Below are 20,402 nucleotides of genomic sequence, written 5' to 3'. Positions count from 1 at the left end.
TGAAACCTTTGCCTATACTTAGATGAGCTGTAACCGGTGGGGCGGCGGTGACTCAGGGGTAGAGTGGATGGCAACCGCAAGGTTGCCTGTTCGAACCCGGGCTCCCCCAGAGTTAGTGTTGAAGTGTCCTTGAGCAAGACAAATTGCTCCTGATGTGCTGGTTGGTGCCTTGCATGGTTTCCGCCGCCATCAGTGTATGAATGTATGTGTGAATGGGTAAATCGATGCACAATCTATATAAAGCGCCTTGGATAAAGGCGCTATAAATGCACCATTTACCATTTATTTACCATTTAACCTACGTATACGTCTTTATACCTTTCAATTCGGGACAGCATCTGTGTCACATTTCAGATGTTGCTATACATAATACAGTAGCAACATTAGTTTTTAGAAACTATTGTTCTATTATTAACTAACTATTAACTAACTATAACTATTATTCTCACTCTAAATTTTTTTACATTCTCACTCAGTGTTAGTATAACCATGTTACCCCTGTTTTAGAATCAGCAAACATAGCTTGTAGATTGGCTATTTTTGCAATTTTTGTTCAAAATATGGATGTCTGGTTGAAAGTGGTTAACTAATTTAGAAGGTGTAAAAAGGACCTAATGGAGGAATTTGCTGGGCAGCTGCTGATGGAGCTGCCAGTAATAATCTGCATACTAGCCACTCATTGGCTTAAACTGGGGGCAGAGGCGGTGCGTTTAGAGTCTGGTCCCAGGCAGCAGAGTGCTTGGCAAATTAAGCCAAGGGCCCGCACCAAGGAGGCGTGGCCATGCAAATCCACTGCATGCCAATTGGAGAGGCGGGGACAAGGAGGCGTGTTTATGTAATGAGGTGTGCGCTGACAGTGGGGAAGTGATACGTTCATTCAGGAGCATTTTAGCTGGGCCTGTTGCTGGTGTTCTGCAAGAAAGACTATAATGTCTGACTGGATGTTGACTGGTGCTACTGACTGAGAGGAGCTTTTATTGTGGAATACCACTTCAATAGAGACTGCCTGACTGGCTGTCTGCTGCTACTGAGAGGGTCTTTTATTGTGGAATACCACTGACTTCACATGGATTATCATTACATTGACGCAATCTCTGAAACAAACAGTGACTTTGAGGTATGTGTGTGTGTGTGTGTGTGTGTGTGTGTGTGTGTGTGTGTGTGTGTGTGTGTGTGTGTGTGTGTGTGTGTGTGTGTGTGTGTGTGTGTGTGTGTGTGTGTGTGTGTGTGTGTGTGTGTGCGCACGCGGCGTGTGTGTGAAGCTAATTGCTTTTTCTTTGTTTTCCTTCCTGTACTTGGGGAAATGAAGACGGTTGTCCAATGGGCTTTAGGTTCATCCTGTGTGTGTGTGTGTGTGTGTGTGTGTGTGTGTGTGTGTGTGTGTGTGCGTGTGCGTGCGTGCGTGCGTGCGTGCGTGTACCTGTGTTTAACTTCATGAGGAGTTTAGAATACACTCAGTCAGCTGAATACATGTGACCAGGATTGTTTGAATGAAGGAAGGAATGACACAGTTAGTTACTGAATGGATCAGCTAGTAATTGAATGAATATCACATTCCCTCCTCTGTAACATAATTCATTTTATTTGCATTCCTGCAGTTGGCTGTTCATGTTCCATAAGGGCCACAATGGCAATAAGTCTCATGAGTCTCGACTTCATTGTGTTTGTATCGTGATTCGTTGATGCTTCTCCGATAAACAACATGTAACATGTGTTTTTCTTGTATGACATCACATCAAGATGGTGTGCATTGAATGGCTTATCCACTTAAACCCCAAGCATCCGTATTGTGGGGAAGCAACGAATGAACAACAATAACCGAAAACGGAAAAGACACCTCTGTAGACCCTGGAGGTTAATCATAAAGGGTAGAGCAGCAGTGGCTCAGGAAGTACTGAGCCACAGCTTCTCGTGCGTGCGTGCGTGTGTGTGAGAGATTGGGTGAACACAATGCACATTGTAAAGCACTCCAAAGAAAGGCGCTATGAATGGAACATCTACCATTCACTAACTAACTCTTAATAGCTAAATAATAATCAAGTGACTGTTTGGATTGAAACGCTGCGTTTACTACTGTGACATTCATTATTGTGGTGTGTTTTCAGTATGTGTGCATGAATTTTTCCAGCAAAGTAGAGTCACAGATCGTTGACTCATAGATTGTGTTAGCTCTGTCTGTGACCTGTTGTTGTTGTTATAAACCCTGTTGCAGTCTGTTCATTTTAGATTTCTAGAGTTTTGCAAACTTTTAGTTTCAGGCCTCATGTATTAAAGTTCTCAGTTGCCAGTACTGATTTCAGTCATTTGGATTCCATAGAGGAATGTCCTCAAATCAAAAGTCCTTTCACAAATGGCAGATATTTTGGGATATTTGTTTGCTTTAGGCCTGCAGACAAGCTGATATATTGTTGCTGTTGGGCAGAAACCTCGTATCTCCTTTTTTTTGTTTATTTTTTTGTAAATTAACGCCCTACTTCAACATCCTACAGTGTCACACAAAGCATCAAAAGTAGCTGATCTGTAAGCTGGAAACGCAGAGCGAAGCTTTTACTATTTTTATTTGAATCCTGAAAAGTAATGGTTTTGGACATAATGAGGTTTCCACCCGACAGAGATGCTATGAGCCTTCTATCTCTTGGACATCGCCCACTAAGTGCATGTGTCCCAATGTGTTTGTGTGAGTGTGGTGTAATGGTCTCACCCAGTGACTGACTGGGGCATGAGTCTGTCTTACATAGAGACGTTGCTGTAGGGCTCCAAACAACCATCGCTTTCAGACACGCACGCACGCACGCACACACGCATGCACGCACGCACGCACACACACACACACACGCACGCACGCACGCACGCCACGCCACGCCACACACACACACACACACACACACACACACACACACACACACACACACACACACACACACACACACACACACACACACACACACACACACACACACACACACACACACATTCACATCACCACCAGAGTTGCCATGTCTACTATACTATAAGCTATGTTGGCCTTGTTTTTCTGTAAAGTCGCTTGTACTGTAAATACTGGTAGTTGCGGGTTGCGGTCTCTCGCACAACCTGGCAACACTGATCACCACCTGTCACTATAGCCTCACTGGCCAGGCCACCAGAGAGAGAAACCTCACTGCTATTTCAGCCAGGCTGTGCTTTTAAAAAAACGTTCTCAAATACATCCAATTTTGTCATAAATGGCTGTAATAAACCACAAATCTTTTCGCCTAGCCATTTTTTGTAGTTTGCATGTTTTATAACATGAGACCACTCGACCACGACTAGGCTATATACTTCATTGTACGGTATACTTCGTAGTACAAGTTCACAACAACGCGTTGTCATATGATGCGTTGTGAGTTTATAACTGCTATTGTTGCTATTTTTAAAGACATGCATGGTCATTTGCATGGCCCCCATGCAAGTGAATAAAGGGGAACAAAAAGAAAACCTCATTTGGGATGTCGTCGCTGTAGTTCTCAAACCGACATCGTTAAGAAAGTATTTCCTGGCCAAAACATAATAATAAAAGCTCAATTTTAGCATGTCTATGCGCAGGGAAACAGCCTGCCAAAAGGGCATTTATTTAATTAAAGTGCTATAATTATAGTAGCTGAAAAGTAAGTAACCCCCCACCCCCACCCCTCCTCAGTTGAAATGTGCTTACTGCTTTCATCATACTATATACTTCATAACATCATGCTAGGCGGGTACGTCTGAATCCATTTCCCATGTCATACAGTACAGTTAAGTTGTACGTTTGAAGTGGACTCTCTCTCTTGAGAGCAGCAGTTTCTGGCTACAAGTCTTCATCCATCAACACGATGCATAGCAGCCAAACGCACCATCAGGCTCCAACATTTACATAGCAGCACATTGTAAAATGCATCTCGTCACCGTCCGCCGGGCACAAACCTCCTATCTCCGTAGTCTAAGTCTTTGTGGGTTTTTGTCCATTTACATTTACCGCCTACTTGGTCATACTACAGCAGACCTAGTAGCAGACCTGCAAGCCTGACACGCTTGAGCTTCATGCAGATCTGCTACTTTCGATGCTTTTGAATTAGAATCCTGAAAAGTAACAGTTTTGGACCATATGAGGTTTCCACCCTGACAGACGACATCATTTGTTGATGTTGTTCTGACTTTTGACAGCTTCTCAGAGACTTGCTTGGGTTAACCCATTCTGGGCGGGATCCTTTTTTGTGTTTTAACTAAGCATTATGTTATACTTTAGCTATTTTTTTTAAATCGTGAAAATGCGGCACAAATCTTTGAATATATATTCTTTCAGAGCGATTTTTTTTTCTTCGACGTCAGAGCTAAATGGGTTAACAACTGAGCTCTTGGTCCTCCTGGCATCATCATCATCATCGCAAAAAAGTCCCTCTTCTTCTTATTCGTCTTGTTCTATCCCCCACATGTTAAAGTGCTTTCCCCTCTTGTCTCTCCTGATGAGATACATAGATACTGGGATACAATGGCTTCCTTGACCAACCTTTGATTGAAGCCTGGTCAGCATAGCCAAGTCACAAACCTTCCGCTTGCCCTTCAAAGAGCTTATTAGAGGTCATTAAAAATGATTGGATTCCTTTTTGCGTGTATGGGCTTCACTGTGCGTGCTAGCTAATAATCCACTCTGGGTTCAGGGTCAAGCCTGTGTTCTCTGCTTTTCTGCAAGTCGTTGCTCCTGAATCCATATTTAAATTTTTTATGGGGTTTTTTTCTCTACAAATGGGACTCGACCCACTGTTTGGGAAGCAGTGAGTTGGCTTACTCACCCTGTGAAGCCATGGGTAACTACCACACTGAAGTAACTGATAGATCATTTTGGGTGGTGACTGGTGAAACATTCCTTTAATCAGATCAGCTGCTATCGTGCTCTTGAAGATTCTCATTTTGGATTGATTGATTGATTGATTGATTGATTGATTGATTGATTGATTGATTGATTGATTGACTGTCTGTCCACTCCAGCTCAGTCCTAAATATCCTACACTGCCCATTACTGAATCTGGACTGGGCCAACATACAGTACAAGGACTGTAAGCCAGGCAAGGGAATAGTCTAATGCACTGGGCTGGCACTTTTGTTCTATTCTGGCAGAAGAAACTTACATAATAAAGCCAAGAGAGAGGGCTGTGGAAACTGGAAACGTTCAGTATGTGGAAAAACTGAACGCATCACTAATAATATCGTCTGCATTTATTTTAGTTCTGCAGCAATCTTAAGTGCAGCAGGTCTCCAATTCCCCTTTGTTTGTCCGGCTGTGAAAGAGCTATAGCGAGTGTTCCGGACAGGACTTTAATCCGGAGGTCTGCCTCCTTCAGAAGGCTGTGTGTGCCACGCAGGCTGTATGCCAGGCTGTGTGGTTGCCAGGTTGCTTTGTGCCAGGCATGCCAAGTAGCCCTGGCTCCTGACCGGACGACGGGGTGATGTCATCAGTGCGGCTAACCACCATTAATCACTTAACTACTTTGTTGTACAACAAATTGCGAACAAAGCCGATCTTGCTACTGTGAAACCTTGTCTATTTCCCTTTTTGAGAAAAGGGACAGCACACCAAGGTTAATGTGGTTAAATGATTGTATTGTTCTTGAGTTGTTTGAATCTGCAGTTATCTGCTTTCTGTTTAAAACCATTAGATCCCTCTTTGCAGTCTGATAAAGAAACTCCAGGGAAGGATAGTGTATTATTTCTATGGTAGCTCCTGCCAGACAAACTGGTACAATCAATAATGAAATTCCTTGGTCTCATATATGTCTTAAATCCTTCTCAGCTGTGGCTGAAAGTCTTAACTATAAGACTTTAAGACTGAGGATAATCACACACTCCGGTGGATTGAGGGCCGGACTTGTGCAGTGGTACATAAAAATGGCTCTACTGTGCTCCAGTTTTGACTTTGGCGATACGTTTCTTCAGAGATCCACTTAAGGGTGCTTAGTGTGGGCTTGTTTATCTGCAAAGTATTTGGGCTTGCTTCCCAATGTTGTTTAAACAAGTGGTTCTCAAACATTTTCATGTCAAGGACCTCCATGAGTTAATATGTATTTGGCCATGGGACCCCCATCTGAAAATAATATGTTGTGCCAGGAACCCCCATTCAATATTTGCGTGTGTGTGTGTGTGTGTGTGTGTGTGTGTGTGTGTGTGTGTGTGTGTGTGTGTGTGTGTGTGTGTGTGTGTGTGTGTGTGTGTGTGTGTGTGTGTGTGTGTGTGTGTGTGTGTGTGTGTGTGTGTGTGTGTGTGTGTGTGTGTGTGTGTGTGTGTGTGTGTGTGTGTGTGTGTGTGCGCGCACGGCTGAGGAGTTGAAATGTCAGGCATGGTGGCTGAGTAATGGAGCTCATTATTCAGGAATGGCACTTAAAGGATAATATAGCATTATTATTTAATTGGGTGAAAAGCCTAAAACCTGTGTTCCACAACAGTTTACATTTATGAGAAAGAAAGTATGGAGAACTCAAAGAAGACTTTATTGCGTCTGTTTTTGCTTTTTTGGGGGGGCTTTTTATGCCTTTATTGATAGGGAACAGTAGTCAGACATGAAAGGGGGAGAGAGATGGGGAGTGACACACGGCAAAGGCCGTCGGAGTCGAACCCGCGGCACACCGTCCGGCTGGATTGGCAGCATAGGTGCCCAGACGGTTGAGCTAACCGTCCGGGCCCTGTTTTTGCTTTTGATGAATAGATGGTGGTTTGTTTTTTGATTTTGGGGTTTAAAGAGTGCTGCTGTGGCTCCATGTGCCAATAAAAATGCAAGCTGTGACGGTATGTCTGCCTATGGGGTCCTCTATGTGAACAATGATGTGTGAGGGGTCGATGTCCCTGCCCTGGGGGCTCACTGGAGCTGAAGGACACTGTGTCCTTCTGGGACAGAGGGCTATAAAGCGTCCAACCGCTCATTCCTGCCCACTGATGCAAGAGGCTGTTTGAGCTGGTAAAGCATACAACAGGCGAGGTACTGGAATAGAGCAGGTGAGGTTTCATCAGGCAGATTGGGGGGGGTTACATGTGTGTTTGCGAGGGTGTTTCGTGTGTTCACTTCTTTTAAGTTGTTTGTTTTAGAACCTGCTGTCATATATAGTCTGTTTTTGTCATTGTAACATGACCTGGAATTTCAGTTGCATGTGTTGTTGTTCTCTTTCGGACAAGGGAGTCAGCTGTATTTGCATGTGGGTGCAGACAATGGTGAATGGATTTGGTCCTGTTGGTGGCTCCGGAGCAGCTTGAAAAAATATATATATTTGTACATCATGTCTACATTTGTCATACAATGCACAATGGTTGTTAGAGCAGGTCCCTGCACTACAGTTGTGCACTAAATGATATCACTGTGTACGATCCTTCAAAACGTCATGCTGTTTGCACCTCTAAGACAATGGCACCCCCAGACACCCTTACTGTATGTCATGTGTGTCTCTAATTAGACATTAGTATGGCCTCAGTCTTTGAGAATGAGGATACAGTATACAGAACAGTGACACTAATACGTAACAAGTATTTGTAGTTTATACCAAGTTGAATGAGCAACAGTTTGTGATGTCTGTGCTTCAAAGTGGTCAGCAGATCTCATTGACCAGCTCGTCTATGTGGGTCAGCGGAGGCTACACGTTGAAGGGGCCATCGGACATCAATCCATGTGCTACAGCTGTTGACCAGGAAAGGAGGTCAATGGTCTTGTGCAGCCTGTCAATGTATTTGCTACCCTTAAGCTCCGAATGGCCAGTTGTAATTAAAACTGTTGTGAATTAGAACATGGTTGGGTGGTATCATGGAAAATCTGGTAGGGATCACATAAGAATCATTTTTTTTACCCCTAGGTGGAAAGTATTGAAATGTTAAAAAAGGCTGCATTTCATGCAGCCCAAGAACATACAAAGATGATCCGTTTTCCCTAAACCTTTTTATTTATTTATTTATGTATTTGCTTCATTTGAAACAGTGATTTCTCAACTACTAGGCATTATGTTCTACTTTGTCATGGACATGCCCAAAATAGAGAGGACAGGTTGAAAGTGGTTAACACCCACATACAGTAGTTCTATGTAAAGGTGAATCTGTGTTGGCTGAAGTGTGTTTCTATGTGGATCTATTCTATGTAATTTAGCCTGTCTGGTTAATCTCTCAACTAAACGTATCAGAACATTAAGTGCAGTGGAATAGCCAATTACATTATTGTACAGTAAGTAACGACAGATGGAAAGATCTCTGACCACTGTATTAATTGCCATAGCCTGATTATGTCTCTGCTGACAACAGCAGAGACAGGTTGTACATCCGTCCGTCCGTGACCTCACAAAACGTTCCATATTATATCAATATGTAGCCTACACTATGCCCAAAAACACGTTAATTAAATGTATTCGAAGTCCTCACTACATACAGTAGATAGTACTGTATTAGTCTGGACAGACATGGATTGTAAACGGCAACTGGTTTATGCCGTTATGCAGTCCTCATGTTGATTCTTGACACTTGCAACTATATCATTTCTAATAAGGAGATCCAACTGTGCTGTAGCTCATTATTTTGTACTTGATTAATTTCATGGTTCTTCTGTTTTTCTTTGTTTTGTTTTTTTAACTTCCCCTCTTGTTTGTCCTGTTGTACACGACCACAATGCACTTTCTCCTCTCGTCATGCAACCACCAACCCCATTCCTGCATCCAAATATCCTACGGCACATTCTTCTTGCGGGGGTCCTGTCATTCTTTCACGTCCCCCTGTTCTTCCGTTCCTCGCCCCGCTATACCTTCCACGTTCCATTATGCACGCTCCTTTGCTCCCGGTTCCTTCTGTGAGTTAGCGGAGTGCAGCGTAGCCCCAGTAGCCATGGAGGACAGCGACCACGCAGAGAACTCCTCAGAGGAGGAGCAGGGAGGCCTCCCTAACCACCATGAAGATGAAGAGGTATTGGATTAGAGTGTTGGGTCCGAAGCCGAGTTTGGAGAGTTCCAGACCAGTGATTCTCAAGCCTTTTCATTTCAGGGACCCCTAGACAGTATGATTAAACCTTTTTAACTCTGGGACCCCAAATGGAGCCCGTGTACACTCTCGCAGACACAGACCCCACATCATTATTGAGAGCTAGTGTCCTCAACCGATTACCAATGTTTTGGCTGATATTTTGTCGGGGGGAAAAACAACTTAACTTTTAAATAAATAAAAATACTTTTTTGATAGATTTCTTTTTTTTAGCAATAGGCTATTAAACTTCAATACATGAAAATAACATTTGACTTGAATTATACAATGAACAAGCAAACAAGTCTATACAGTATAAAACTATATACAGTATAAAAGTCTATACAGAATAAAATACACAAACTGAACTGAGCTGTTGGCATCAACAGCCCATTGTCAGTCATGGGCGACTCCTTGAGTCACGCGGCCTCACTGGCCTTGCAGTGCTCCTGCATTATCGATCTGTAGTGGTAGGACAGCCGTCCGCCTTTTTACTCACTCTGCTGCTCAGGAGACCTGCGGTAATACGACCATCGATCCCTGCCACGTATACATTACAGACTTACTTTGTTGTTGTGTTTGACTAATAATAGTGCAGCAGCAGTACTTACTCTGTGTTATTGACAATAGAGGCTTTCAATTCTACTTTGGAAAGAGAAGGAGAATAGGATATAGCATCGAATAGAATAGAATCAACTTTAGTGTAGTGTCTCACATCGCACGATTTCCAGTGTAAAAGAGTGGGTGCAATAATGGATTATTTATTTATTTCAGGAAATAAATAAACAAATAAATAAATAAATACGTTAATTAATTAATTAATTAATTAATTAATAGCACTGATATCGGCATTCTTCTTCTTATTGTGTGACACTGTATGACAAAGGAGGAGGGCATTGATTTACGAGAAAAAAATCGTTATTATGGAGATGGATGTTTCTGCCAATCTGCCCGACAGCAATGAAATGCTTGTTTTGTAGGTGGAACACGGCATATCAAGTCAAAGTTTCATGTGCCTGGTTAAAGTGACATGGTTAAAGAAATGAAAAAGGGAACGTCAGGTATAAAATCACATCAAAAGGCAGTAGGTATTAACAAATAATAGAATAAACAAATAAAATAAGTTTAACAGGTAGAATAAATTACATATGGGTCCTTTTGGTTTTTACACTCTCTGCATTATAAGTGAACCCTGAGGGCCATTTCCAGCCTAGCAATGCCGTTTGTTAGTAAGCTGGGTGATGAGTACTGTAGCTCTGGTCCATGGCCTAATGCACTTTGCTGCCGTTGCATTTAGAGACTGTTCTCTTTCTGCCGTCACATGAAATGCAGACCAGAACGTTTTACCTACTCACCAATACAAAGGCGGCTTGTGTAATTAGAAAGCCTATTTTCTTGATGGACGCACTCTGAGACCCCCACAACACATATAATGTACTTTTTGGCCAGAAAGGGATTTATTTTCACCGGAAATAAAAATCTTGAGGTTTTGAGGCTAAAGTCAACCTAGAAACCTAAAATGTCTCCACTGATATTTTTTGTTTATGTTGCTATCACTATAACCACATTATAAAGTCGCATCCACTTTTACTTAATTAAATCAAACAATCAATTTATTGAAATTAATTTATTGGTTATTTCTTCATCCACCACAAAGACACTCTTTGTTTCAACAACGATAAACGCAGCATAATTCGCAAAATGCTTCTTGTCTCTTTGATCTGCTGAATGTAAACTTACTCTATACCTTGTAATCATAGACCTTGTTACATTGTTCCCCCTATAGCCCTTATCTCCTGCATGGCTACTCTAAATTGAATTGATGTCTCTTGGATGTCTGCCAAAGAAAGTGCTGAGCCAGACAAATGCCTTTTTGTTCCCCCACAACAACACTTGAAACACAATGTAGAATCTGACCACTTCCAAGATGGTCAGTCAGGACTCAGGACAGTCATTGAGACTTTTAACTGTGTCTGCTTTATTTGACATCTGGATCACTTGAAAGATTAGGATCCGTTATTCTTTCTTCTTGACCACCAGAATCTAGCCTAGGTCACCTTTTCTCCGTCTGATGCCTTTTTGTCAAGATTGTATTCTTGCACCCAACAAAATGCACAATATCTCTTTCAAATGTTTTATGTATTTATGCATTATGAGGCATTAGAGGTAAACATAGTAATGGCATCCAACTCTACATGCTTTAAACAAAAAAGAAAGACACCACTCAAAAATGTGGAGGAGATGAAGTGATAATTTAAAAAATAGTTTATTCCATATTGAAGCCAACATGTTTCGACCACGGTTTCCTGATGAAGACTGAGAGGTCAAAACATGTTGGCTTTTATGGAATAAACTTTGAATACAATACAAAGAAAGAAAATAATTGAAAACAACCACACACAAATCAAAAACACCCCCACCCTTTCTTAATCTCTAATCCTAACTGTACCAGCTCAGGTTATTGCAAAACCAACTTTGTATCCGAAACAGAGTACATACAGTATCTGGGCACCAAAACCCTAATGATATATGAATCCAAACGTATATGCTCAGGTATCTAAACTTAAATCTGGACCCCCAGAAATGCTGCTATACACATTCTAAAAACATGTTTTCTGCTCTCTCTCTCTTTCTCTTTCTCTTTCTCTCTCTCTCTCTCTCTCTCTCTCTCTCTCTCTCTCCCTCTCTCCCATGTGTAATATTCCCCTTGACCTTGGTACCTCATCTGCCCTCTTCCCTATGTTCACCTCCTGAATACTTATCCCTGTGTTCTGAACTGTTGCCCGTATCATCCCTATGTTCTCAACACTTCCCTGTGCTGTGAACGCTCTTCCCTGTGGAACCTACCCCATCGTTCCTCTGCACTGCCGGCATGTAACTACTCCTGCCACTGTATCTTGGTCCCCCCCCCCCCCCCTCTATAGCATTCGACCCACTCAGAGGACTCGGAGTTGGAGAATATCATGCAAGACCTAGACCACCACCCAGGGGAGCACCAGCACGACCACGAACACCACAGTCATGATGACCACCAGAATCACCACCACCAAGACCACGACCACAATGGTCATGACCCCCAAAGTAACACCCACCAAGACCACGAGCACCTCGCTCATGACCTCCACAATAACCACCACCAAGACCATGAGCACCTCGTTCATGACCCCCAGAATCACCACCACCAAGACCACGAGCACCTCGCTCATGACCCCCAGAATCACCACCACCAAGACCACGAGCACCTCGCTCATGACCCCCAGAATCACCACCACCAAAACCACGAGCACCTCAATCATGAAGCACACGTTGAAACCCAGGATGAAGACCGCCCCCACACTCCGTCTCTTTTGCAGCCTCCTGCGGCTTGTAGGGTCCTGTTCGATTCTGGTCCAGAGCCCAGCTCGCCATCGCATGGGGTGGTGGAATTTGACATGCCGCCGCCCCCTCCCAGGCCCAAGAGCCCCTGGGGTCTATTTGACCCCTACTTCTATTCTGAGGTAACGTCATCAGCAAACCCAAGAGATCCAGGCGGGGAACAGCCTGTCATTGTGTCGTGTGTTGAGCTTTGATCCCACAGAGATGGATTAATACAGTCCTTTGACAAAGCTGCTGTATAGTGTTTTATGAGCTATTACTGAAATAGTCTGATCTGTGTTGATATGGAGGCAGCCTCATTTGAATTTGGGTTGAGGATTGAGATGACTGACAATATGTTTATTAGTGTGGCAACCAGACTCTAGTAACTGTAACACTGTATTAGTGTGGTTGCCTATGGCAACCATACTATTGCTTTTCTGCCCTTTTATTTATTGTTCTTATAGATAAACTTTATTTTGACGCATTATACCTCCCACGCACTCGAGCCATATGTCAAAACGACGGGCTACATCGGGAATCGTGTGCGTGTATTTTGCTAAGACATTTATTGGATAGTTTAATTGATATTAATTAATTAGTGCATTAAATTTCCCCATAGACATGAATGGGAAAATGCAAAAAAAAAAAAGTTAAAAAAAGTATTTTTTCCTCTGAGACCGTAAGGGCTATACTTACAAGACTTGGAGGAGAGATTCATAATAATTACTAAAATTAATTACCTTAGAAGTATACCGGTCGGCCTCATGGTGGCGCTATAACAGCCAACTTTACGTTTTGGGGTATAACTCTTGAACCGTAGGTCGTAAAATCAAAATTATTCTTTCCCTGGATTACTTGGGTCATGACGCATCTCCCCATATAGTCCACGCCCATTTCCGCCATGATAGATTTTCCGCCATTTTGAATTTTGTCCAAAACACACTTTTTGATTTTCCTCCTACAGATTTTGTCCAAATCTCACACAAATCTGTACACGTGATCTCTGGACCCATCCGATTAACACACGAACTGCAGAATTTTGATAGTGTGTATCGTTCGGCCGTAATCGTCTCCCGAAGTTAGTAGGGGGGGCCTATATCACAAAAAATGCCATAAATCACGAACGGAATGTCCAATCCATCCTAAATTTGAATCACATGTCCGGGGTGGTTCAATCAACCAAGTTCTAAAAGCAATTCCATTTTCATCCATAGGGGGCGCCGCAAATGCGAGAAATGTAACCGTTTGTCGCAAAAACATGAATTTTGGGGGTTAAATCCCCTCCGAATTACTTACGCATGATCTAAGGTGTGACTTGAAATTGTAATTGGCTGGCAATATTAGTGGGAGGGGCATATGTAAGCCACTGCGGCAACCACACTCTGCAATCTTTTTAAATTGCGAATTTTCAACTGTTAGGTCCGTCACAAGTCAAGTCATAAAAGTATGTTGAAAATGTGAACATCCATAATACTGGTACATCCAATATATTATGTTAAAGCAAGATGTTAGACAACAAGAAACCAGAAACCAAACCAACCACTCACTGGATATATTTCACTTGCCTAATGACACATATCACATTTGCCATGGCAAACAAAGTAAACAGAGGTGTGTGTGTGTGTGTGTGTGTGTGTGTGTGTGTGTGTGTGTGTGTGTGTGTGTGTGTGTGTGCGCGGCTGTGCACATCAATGCTGTCACAGTACTTGGAAATAAGCTGTTGTCTCTTTGTCCTGGTGTAATATTGTACATGCTATTGTTGAAGTTATGTCATTGTGAATGGTACTGATCCAGTCAGAAGTTATGTCATTGTGAATGGTACTGATCCAGTCAGAAGTTATGTCATTGTGAATGGTACTGATCCAGTCAGAAGTTATGTCATTGTGAATGGTACTGATCCAGTCAGAAGTTATGTCATTGTGAATGCTACTGATCTAGTTAGAAGTTATGTCATTGTGAATGGTACTGATCCAGTCAACTTCAGGATTATTTCAGGACTGAACATTTGATCATAATCGTAATATACACACATTGCTTAACCACTTAAACCCTCTGAGTGGAAACATTCGCAGAAAATAGCCGATCGACCATTTCACAACAAATTTTCAGCAATTTTCAGTGAAGATATTTATGTAGAGCAAAAACCGAAAAGACACTGGCAGACTGTGGCAGAGAGCCCTGAGGGACTCCGCTCAGCCATATGGGGATTAAAAGCTTTCTTCTAATGGTGATTATTGACCGACCTGCTCCCTGTGTTTTGTCTGTTTTATGTTTTCCAGGACCTGGACAAGGAATATGTGGGTTTCGCCACACTGCCAAACCAGGTGCACCGCAAATCTGTCAAGAAGGGCTTTGATTTCACTCTCATGGTCGCAGGTGAGTTATAGTATAACCGCATAACCATAGAATATCATTGGTCATTAGTTATTAGTGGAATTCATACAATTCATTCATACAATTATCCTGCATTCCAGGGTCTCAAATCTATGTTTTCTCTCCGTTGTTTCCTTTTTATTTTTCAAAGGAGAGTCAGGTCTTGGAAAGTCCACTCTGGTCAACAGCCTGTTTCTCACAGATCTTTACAAGGACAGGAAACTTCTCAATGCTGAAGGTGTGTGCTAGTGTGTCCTTTCATTAGCTTTGATACCATTTCTTCACACTTTCACAAACCTGAATGTTTCATGTATTTGTTTTTTTTACAAAAAGCATTTTGTCTCTGTCGGTTGGAAACCTCATATGTCCAAAACTGTTACTGTTCTTCAAGCTTGAAACGTGCATCTTTGCACAGCCTTTTGAGCTTTTGATGCTGTTGTGTGACGCTGTTGTATGATCACGTAGGCGTAGGGAAAAATAAACATATGTTATATGGAGAAGTTTCTGCAAAACGACAACGATGATTGTTTAAATGCTTTTGGTAAACCAATGGTGTGTGTCCTCCTCTCCCCCTGTAGAGCGAATCACTCAGACAGTAGAGATCACCAAACACACAGTGGACATCGAGGAGAAAGGCGTCAAGCTGAAGCTCACCATCGTGGACACGCCAGGTTTCGGGGACGCTGTGAACAACACTGAATGGTAAGATCCATACGCGCACGCATCACACACAGTCCTAATGTGTGTGATGTACCCCTATACTTCGTAGCACCAATATGTTTTAACCGTGTCAGATCTATACGTTACGAGTCAAACGTCATGTCAAGATCATGTTGTTGTTTTTTGCTGTTCAGAGTTGATTAAAATAAATCGGGATGGGCCAAAAATCTGATTTGGGCTACCAGTCTGAACATATATTGCTCAGCTCATACTATAGCTCACCATCCAACATGAAATGCTTCAAATAAACCGTACCCACATGAAGAATGTGGGTACGGTTCCCGAACATTATACATGTCGGAAATCACGTAATAAATGGCTCCCAAATCATATTATTATAATTTATTATTGCGGAAACAAAGAAAGAAAACAAATCGAAGAAGCTAATTCGACAAATATTTCATTGTTGTATTTCATTCATGATTGTCTCTGTGTTTTGTGTGTCCCAGCTGGAAGTCGGTGGCGGACTACATTGACCAGCAGTTTGAACAGTACTTCAGGGACGAGAGTGGCCTCAACCGCAAGAACATCCAGGATAACCGCGTGCACTGCTGTCTCTACTTCATCTCACCCTTTGGACACGGGTATGTATGACACACACACACACACACACAGCTAATGTTGCTTTCTAGTCATCAGCAGAGGTTGCCTCTGTCTTAAAATACACTGACAGTGCTCTAAACAAGTCTATCTATGAAATGTATGAAAAGGTTTAATCTGCAACACAATTTTATACAACTGAACAAGTGGTGGGTCCCTGCTTCTCTCTCAGTTGAGGGGTCCTTGGCCATAAAAAACAGTGAAGACCCCTAGCTGGTCTTGACATAAGTTCACTGAAAAGCTGCTGTATTCAACTGTTATCCTGTATGGGGCATCATCAAACGGCAAAGTACATTAGCCTGATGTACCTGATGTACCTATGTATTCAGTCCCATGCATTCTTAAGCAGCAGCAGCAGCACTAGTACTCTGGAGTTAAAGGCACTCTGTCCTTCCTCCAGGCCAGGGAGACTTCCATCTGCTGCAATACTCACCAGTCATTAGGACTAAACGCTGATGTGGTACTTTTTAGTGCACTTTGTGCATGATGTGCGCATGCGTGCACTGCGTTTATCCCCAATGTGACCACTACAGTATTAGTCATGAAAGAGCTCCCTCTGGTGGCCAGTCATGGAACACACAGTCACACACTCATGAAGGGTGACATACTGTACATTGCAATCATAGGCTAGCCTTCAACAGAGGGTTGTGTGGTATAAATCCAACAATGCACGCTTGCAAATGTGTTATTCATACCCAAGATGTGAGATGAATGAACAAGGTGATCAGAAGGATTGGTCTACTCTATGTAGATTATTTTTAAACGGGGTGTCTATACAACTCTGCTAACGGGAGGGAGATTTCAGCAGTCTTTAAGGAATGCTAAATGGTTAATGGTGCATTTATATAGCGCCTTTATCCAAGGGGCTTTACATAGATTATACATTACATTCACCCATTCACACACACATTCATACAGCGATGGCGGCGGAAACCATGCAAGGCACCAACCAGCACATCAGGAGCAATTAGGGGTTCAGTGTCTTGCTCAAGGACACTTCGACACTAACTCTGGGGGAGCCCGGGTTCGAACTGGCAACCTTGCGGTTACCATCCACTCTACCCCTGAGCCACAGCCGCCGCCCCACATTTGCAGAATGCTGAAAGCACTGAGGCATGTGGGCCATAATTCTCTCTTGTAACCATGACTGTCTGGGGGCTGTTTCTGACCCTTTATAGGACAGATACTGTGCAGAGAGAGAGAGAGAGAGAGAGACACACATTAGAGCTCATGTGGCTATTGGGTCACCACATTTTAAACTTGTAACAAAACCAATTGCAAAAGTCACCAAAGGCTGAAATCACATTTTCCCCATAACCGTTCTTTACCCCCTAGAAAACCCAGCACGCATTTTTCAATAGCCTACTATATACGCATGCAAACGTTGTGCGTTGATGATGGCGCTATGATGTCTTATTGTGTCTCTTGTATGTGACAGTTTGCGACCGCTGGATGTGGAGTTCATGAAAGCCCTCCACGAGAAGGTCAACATCGTGCCTATCTTGGCCAAGGCAGACACACTCACCCCGACTGAGGTCAAGAAGAAGAAAATCAAGGCAAGGCTGCTGCAAATCAGACATGTTCCATCTACACCTGTGGTTTTCAACCAGTGGTCCTTGAGGGGATTTCAGGTGGTCCCCAGCTAATTGATGGAGAGTTTTTTTTTTTTTTTTAATGTTCTGTTTATTCATTTTTAGTTTTTTTTACAAATAGAAGTAAATTCAGAAATAAAAACAGAGTGACAAATACAAAAAGAAACTAAAACACACACAATAACAAAACACAAACTCCAAATCAAGACAACCAAAGAACATTCAAAGCACAACAAAACAATAAAAACAATATATAAAAAATAAAATAAAAACTCCAATATAGTCAATATACATAGATCATGGTCACAAACATCATCCAGACAAGACAGGTTGGGCTGTCAGGCGACAGTTATACAGGTTCAATCGGGGGCACAAGTGTAAGGCGGTCTAATTGATGGAGAGTTGGTAACCAAATAGACGCTCATAACTCTTGAGAGTGTAAAATGAATCCAAATTCATTCATCGGTTGAGAATCCCTGATCTACACAGGTGTTCTGTTGCATATAGTGAACATGTAGTGTTGATGGGTGGGCCGCAAAAACTTTTCTAATCTAAAGGTGTTTGTACACTGGTGCGTTTTTTCGGCCGAATATCGGAGTGAATTTTGGGAGACGTAAAAAAAAACTAAACACAAAAAACTAGGGATATCCCGATCACATTTTTTTGCTCCCGATCCGATTCCGATCATTTGATTTTAAGACATGCCGATTACCGATTTTTCCCGATCCGATCTTTATATTTTATACAACACTTATGCCATGTGAGAAATGTATGTCACTCTAGTCATATGAAAGCAGGGAATCATAGCAAAAAATAATGATGTATTGGTTAATTAGATTGAGTGAATCTTGCAACTACAGCTTATGGAACTGAAGTCAAAGTTAAAACTCTTGTAGGGAAAACACTGTTTGCATGGCTTTGGCTATCATTCAGAGATAGATAGTAGGCCTACTAGTGTTTGCCACTGCTGGAACTAGTGCCCCAGGAGGACAAACATGATCTAGCATAAACATGACAGTTTTCACAAAATATCATTGTGTATACATCTGTCTTTGAGATTTACATTAGACACAATCCTATTTAGACACACTATTTTATTGAAATAAAAAAAGAAAATCTCCGATTTATTTCTCCCGATCATTTGAAAATGACATGATCGGCTCCGATTTCCGATCACCTGATCCGATCTGGACATCCCTACAGAAAAAACACCTTTATGTCACCTATATGTTCACTTTATGTCAATCACGTTTGCACACTGCCGCCGAATATTCCGTCCGTATAAAGTTTTTTCGGACCGGTTGAACCAATTGTATCTGTTTTACGCAGCTGTAAAAAGGGTCTAGCGGGGTGTAAAGATTTATTATTTTAACTAGTGATAGCCTACTACGTTCGGACCCTCAAAACGCAGTGGAAAAACCGCACCGGTTTGCAACCACCTTTAATACCTTGGTGTCCTTGCAGATCCGGGAGGAGATCGAGGAGTACGGCATCAAGATCTACCAGTTCCCCGACTGTGACTCTGATGAGGACGAGGACTTCAAGCAGCAAGACCAGGAGCTAAAAGTGAGACCCGGACACCTACTGTCAGGGCATTCCACGCTTTGGTGGCAGTGCTTTAAAAGGAGAATCCACCCATATTTGTTTTGGAAGTGGGTGGTACTGGTTCTCGACTCCCTTTAGTATTGTGGCTGTGTGTGTCGCTCACCGTGAAGCCTTGAATTAATTCGTTTTTGTCGCATTCCAGTGCCAATAAGTTGATGACGGGTCATCTGTCAATAGGAGACACAGAAAGAGACTCTTTAAGCCAACCAACAGTCTGACAGGCATTAGTCCGACACCGTCCCTACCCAAAACCCAAAACCCAAACCCTAAACCTAACCTCCCTCACAGGAAGCTACGGGTTAGTTTTAACCTGCCACACATGTCGGGAGCCACGGGTTAGTGTTAGTGTTACCACGTATGTCGGAAGCCACTGGCTCCCGACATATGCGGTATGTCGTAGGCCAATAACAATTACACATACTTCTTTGCTAGGTGGAGTCAAGGTTTGAACTCCACACGAAGAAGATTGGAATTTGCTTCACCATAGGAAGCATTCACTTACACAGAATGGAAGAGAGTGGGAGGTAAATATTTAGTTTGCACATTACTTCTTCACCCCTTTTGCAACCAGATCTTATTTTAATGATGTCTAGGACACAATAAGAACTTTCCTGGGGGTTTCTTTGTGCGTAATATGTGTTTTTAAATATTTTAGTATTTCAAAGTGCCTGTGATGTCACAGGCACTGGTCTCACTTCCTTCCTGGACTACATGTTGTCTCAGACAGCCCTCCCCCTCTCCACAAGGAGAAGCAGTGCACCAATTATTGGTGAACCAATATTTCTCCAGCGCTTGCTCCATGCGCGCCCGCCCCTCTAGACAATAAAGCACGCTGACTGGGCCAGGCTAGTCAAACACACAGACTACATTATTTTTCAATAAATAAACACATTTCAAATTGTGCTACTGTTATCTACTTTGAATACTATTAACATTGAGTGACTGCAGTTTCCAGCTGTGAAATGTCCCTTTAATGCATCAAACTCATCGTCATTTTCAGGGCGGAGCTTCTAAAGTATATATGTTTATCTGGGGTTATGTATAGGAACATAAGGAGCTCTGTGATTGCCCAGGCTTAGTGAATTTGCCCTGGAGGAATACGTGAGCTGTGAGGAATCAGCTGGGAAATGAATTCTATCTTGAATTCTTCATGTATTCGTTCTT

At 42.5% G+C, this 20,402-nt stretch overlaps 1 protein-coding gene across 2 annotated transcripts in view; it reads left to right on the top strand.

Annotated features, from left to right (window-relative positions):
• Positions 1–899: 899 nt before the first annotated feature.
• Positions 900–20,402, top strand: part of LOC310864913 (septin-4-like) — a 29,130-nt gene continuing 9,627 nt past the window's right edge. Inside the window, exons 1-7 of one of the 2 annotated variants that reach the window (XM_083773749.1) lie at positions 900–1,117; positions 14,628–14,724; positions 14,873–14,959; positions 15,300–15,423; positions 15,891–16,025; positions 17,480–17,597; positions 19,098–19,199. In XM_083773749.1, coding sequence (XP_083629875.1) covers positions 1,067–1,117; positions 14,628–14,724; positions 14,873–14,959; positions 15,300–15,423; positions 15,891–16,025; positions 17,480–17,597; positions 19,098–19,199 — 714 coding nt within the window. In that variant the 5' untranslated portion in view covers positions 900–1,066. Of the gene's footprint in view, positions 1,118–12,418; positions 12,489–14,627; positions 14,725–14,872; positions 14,960–15,299; positions 15,424–15,890; positions 16,026–17,479; positions 17,598–19,097; positions 19,200–20,402 lie in introns of those variants that run through there. The other variant, XM_083773748.1, reaches the window with a different exon arrangement.

Source organism: Protomyctophum parallelum (assembly GCF_964188405.1).
Source record: "Protomyctophum parallelum genome assembly, chromosome: 9".
In the NCBI taxonomy this organism is placed as follows: Eukaryota; Metazoa; Chordata; class Actinopteri; order Myctophiformes; family Myctophidae; genus Protomyctophum; species Protomyctophum parallelum.
The sequence above is the reverse complement of the archived record's forward strand: the minus strand, read 5'-3'. Positions and strand labels throughout refer to the sequence as shown.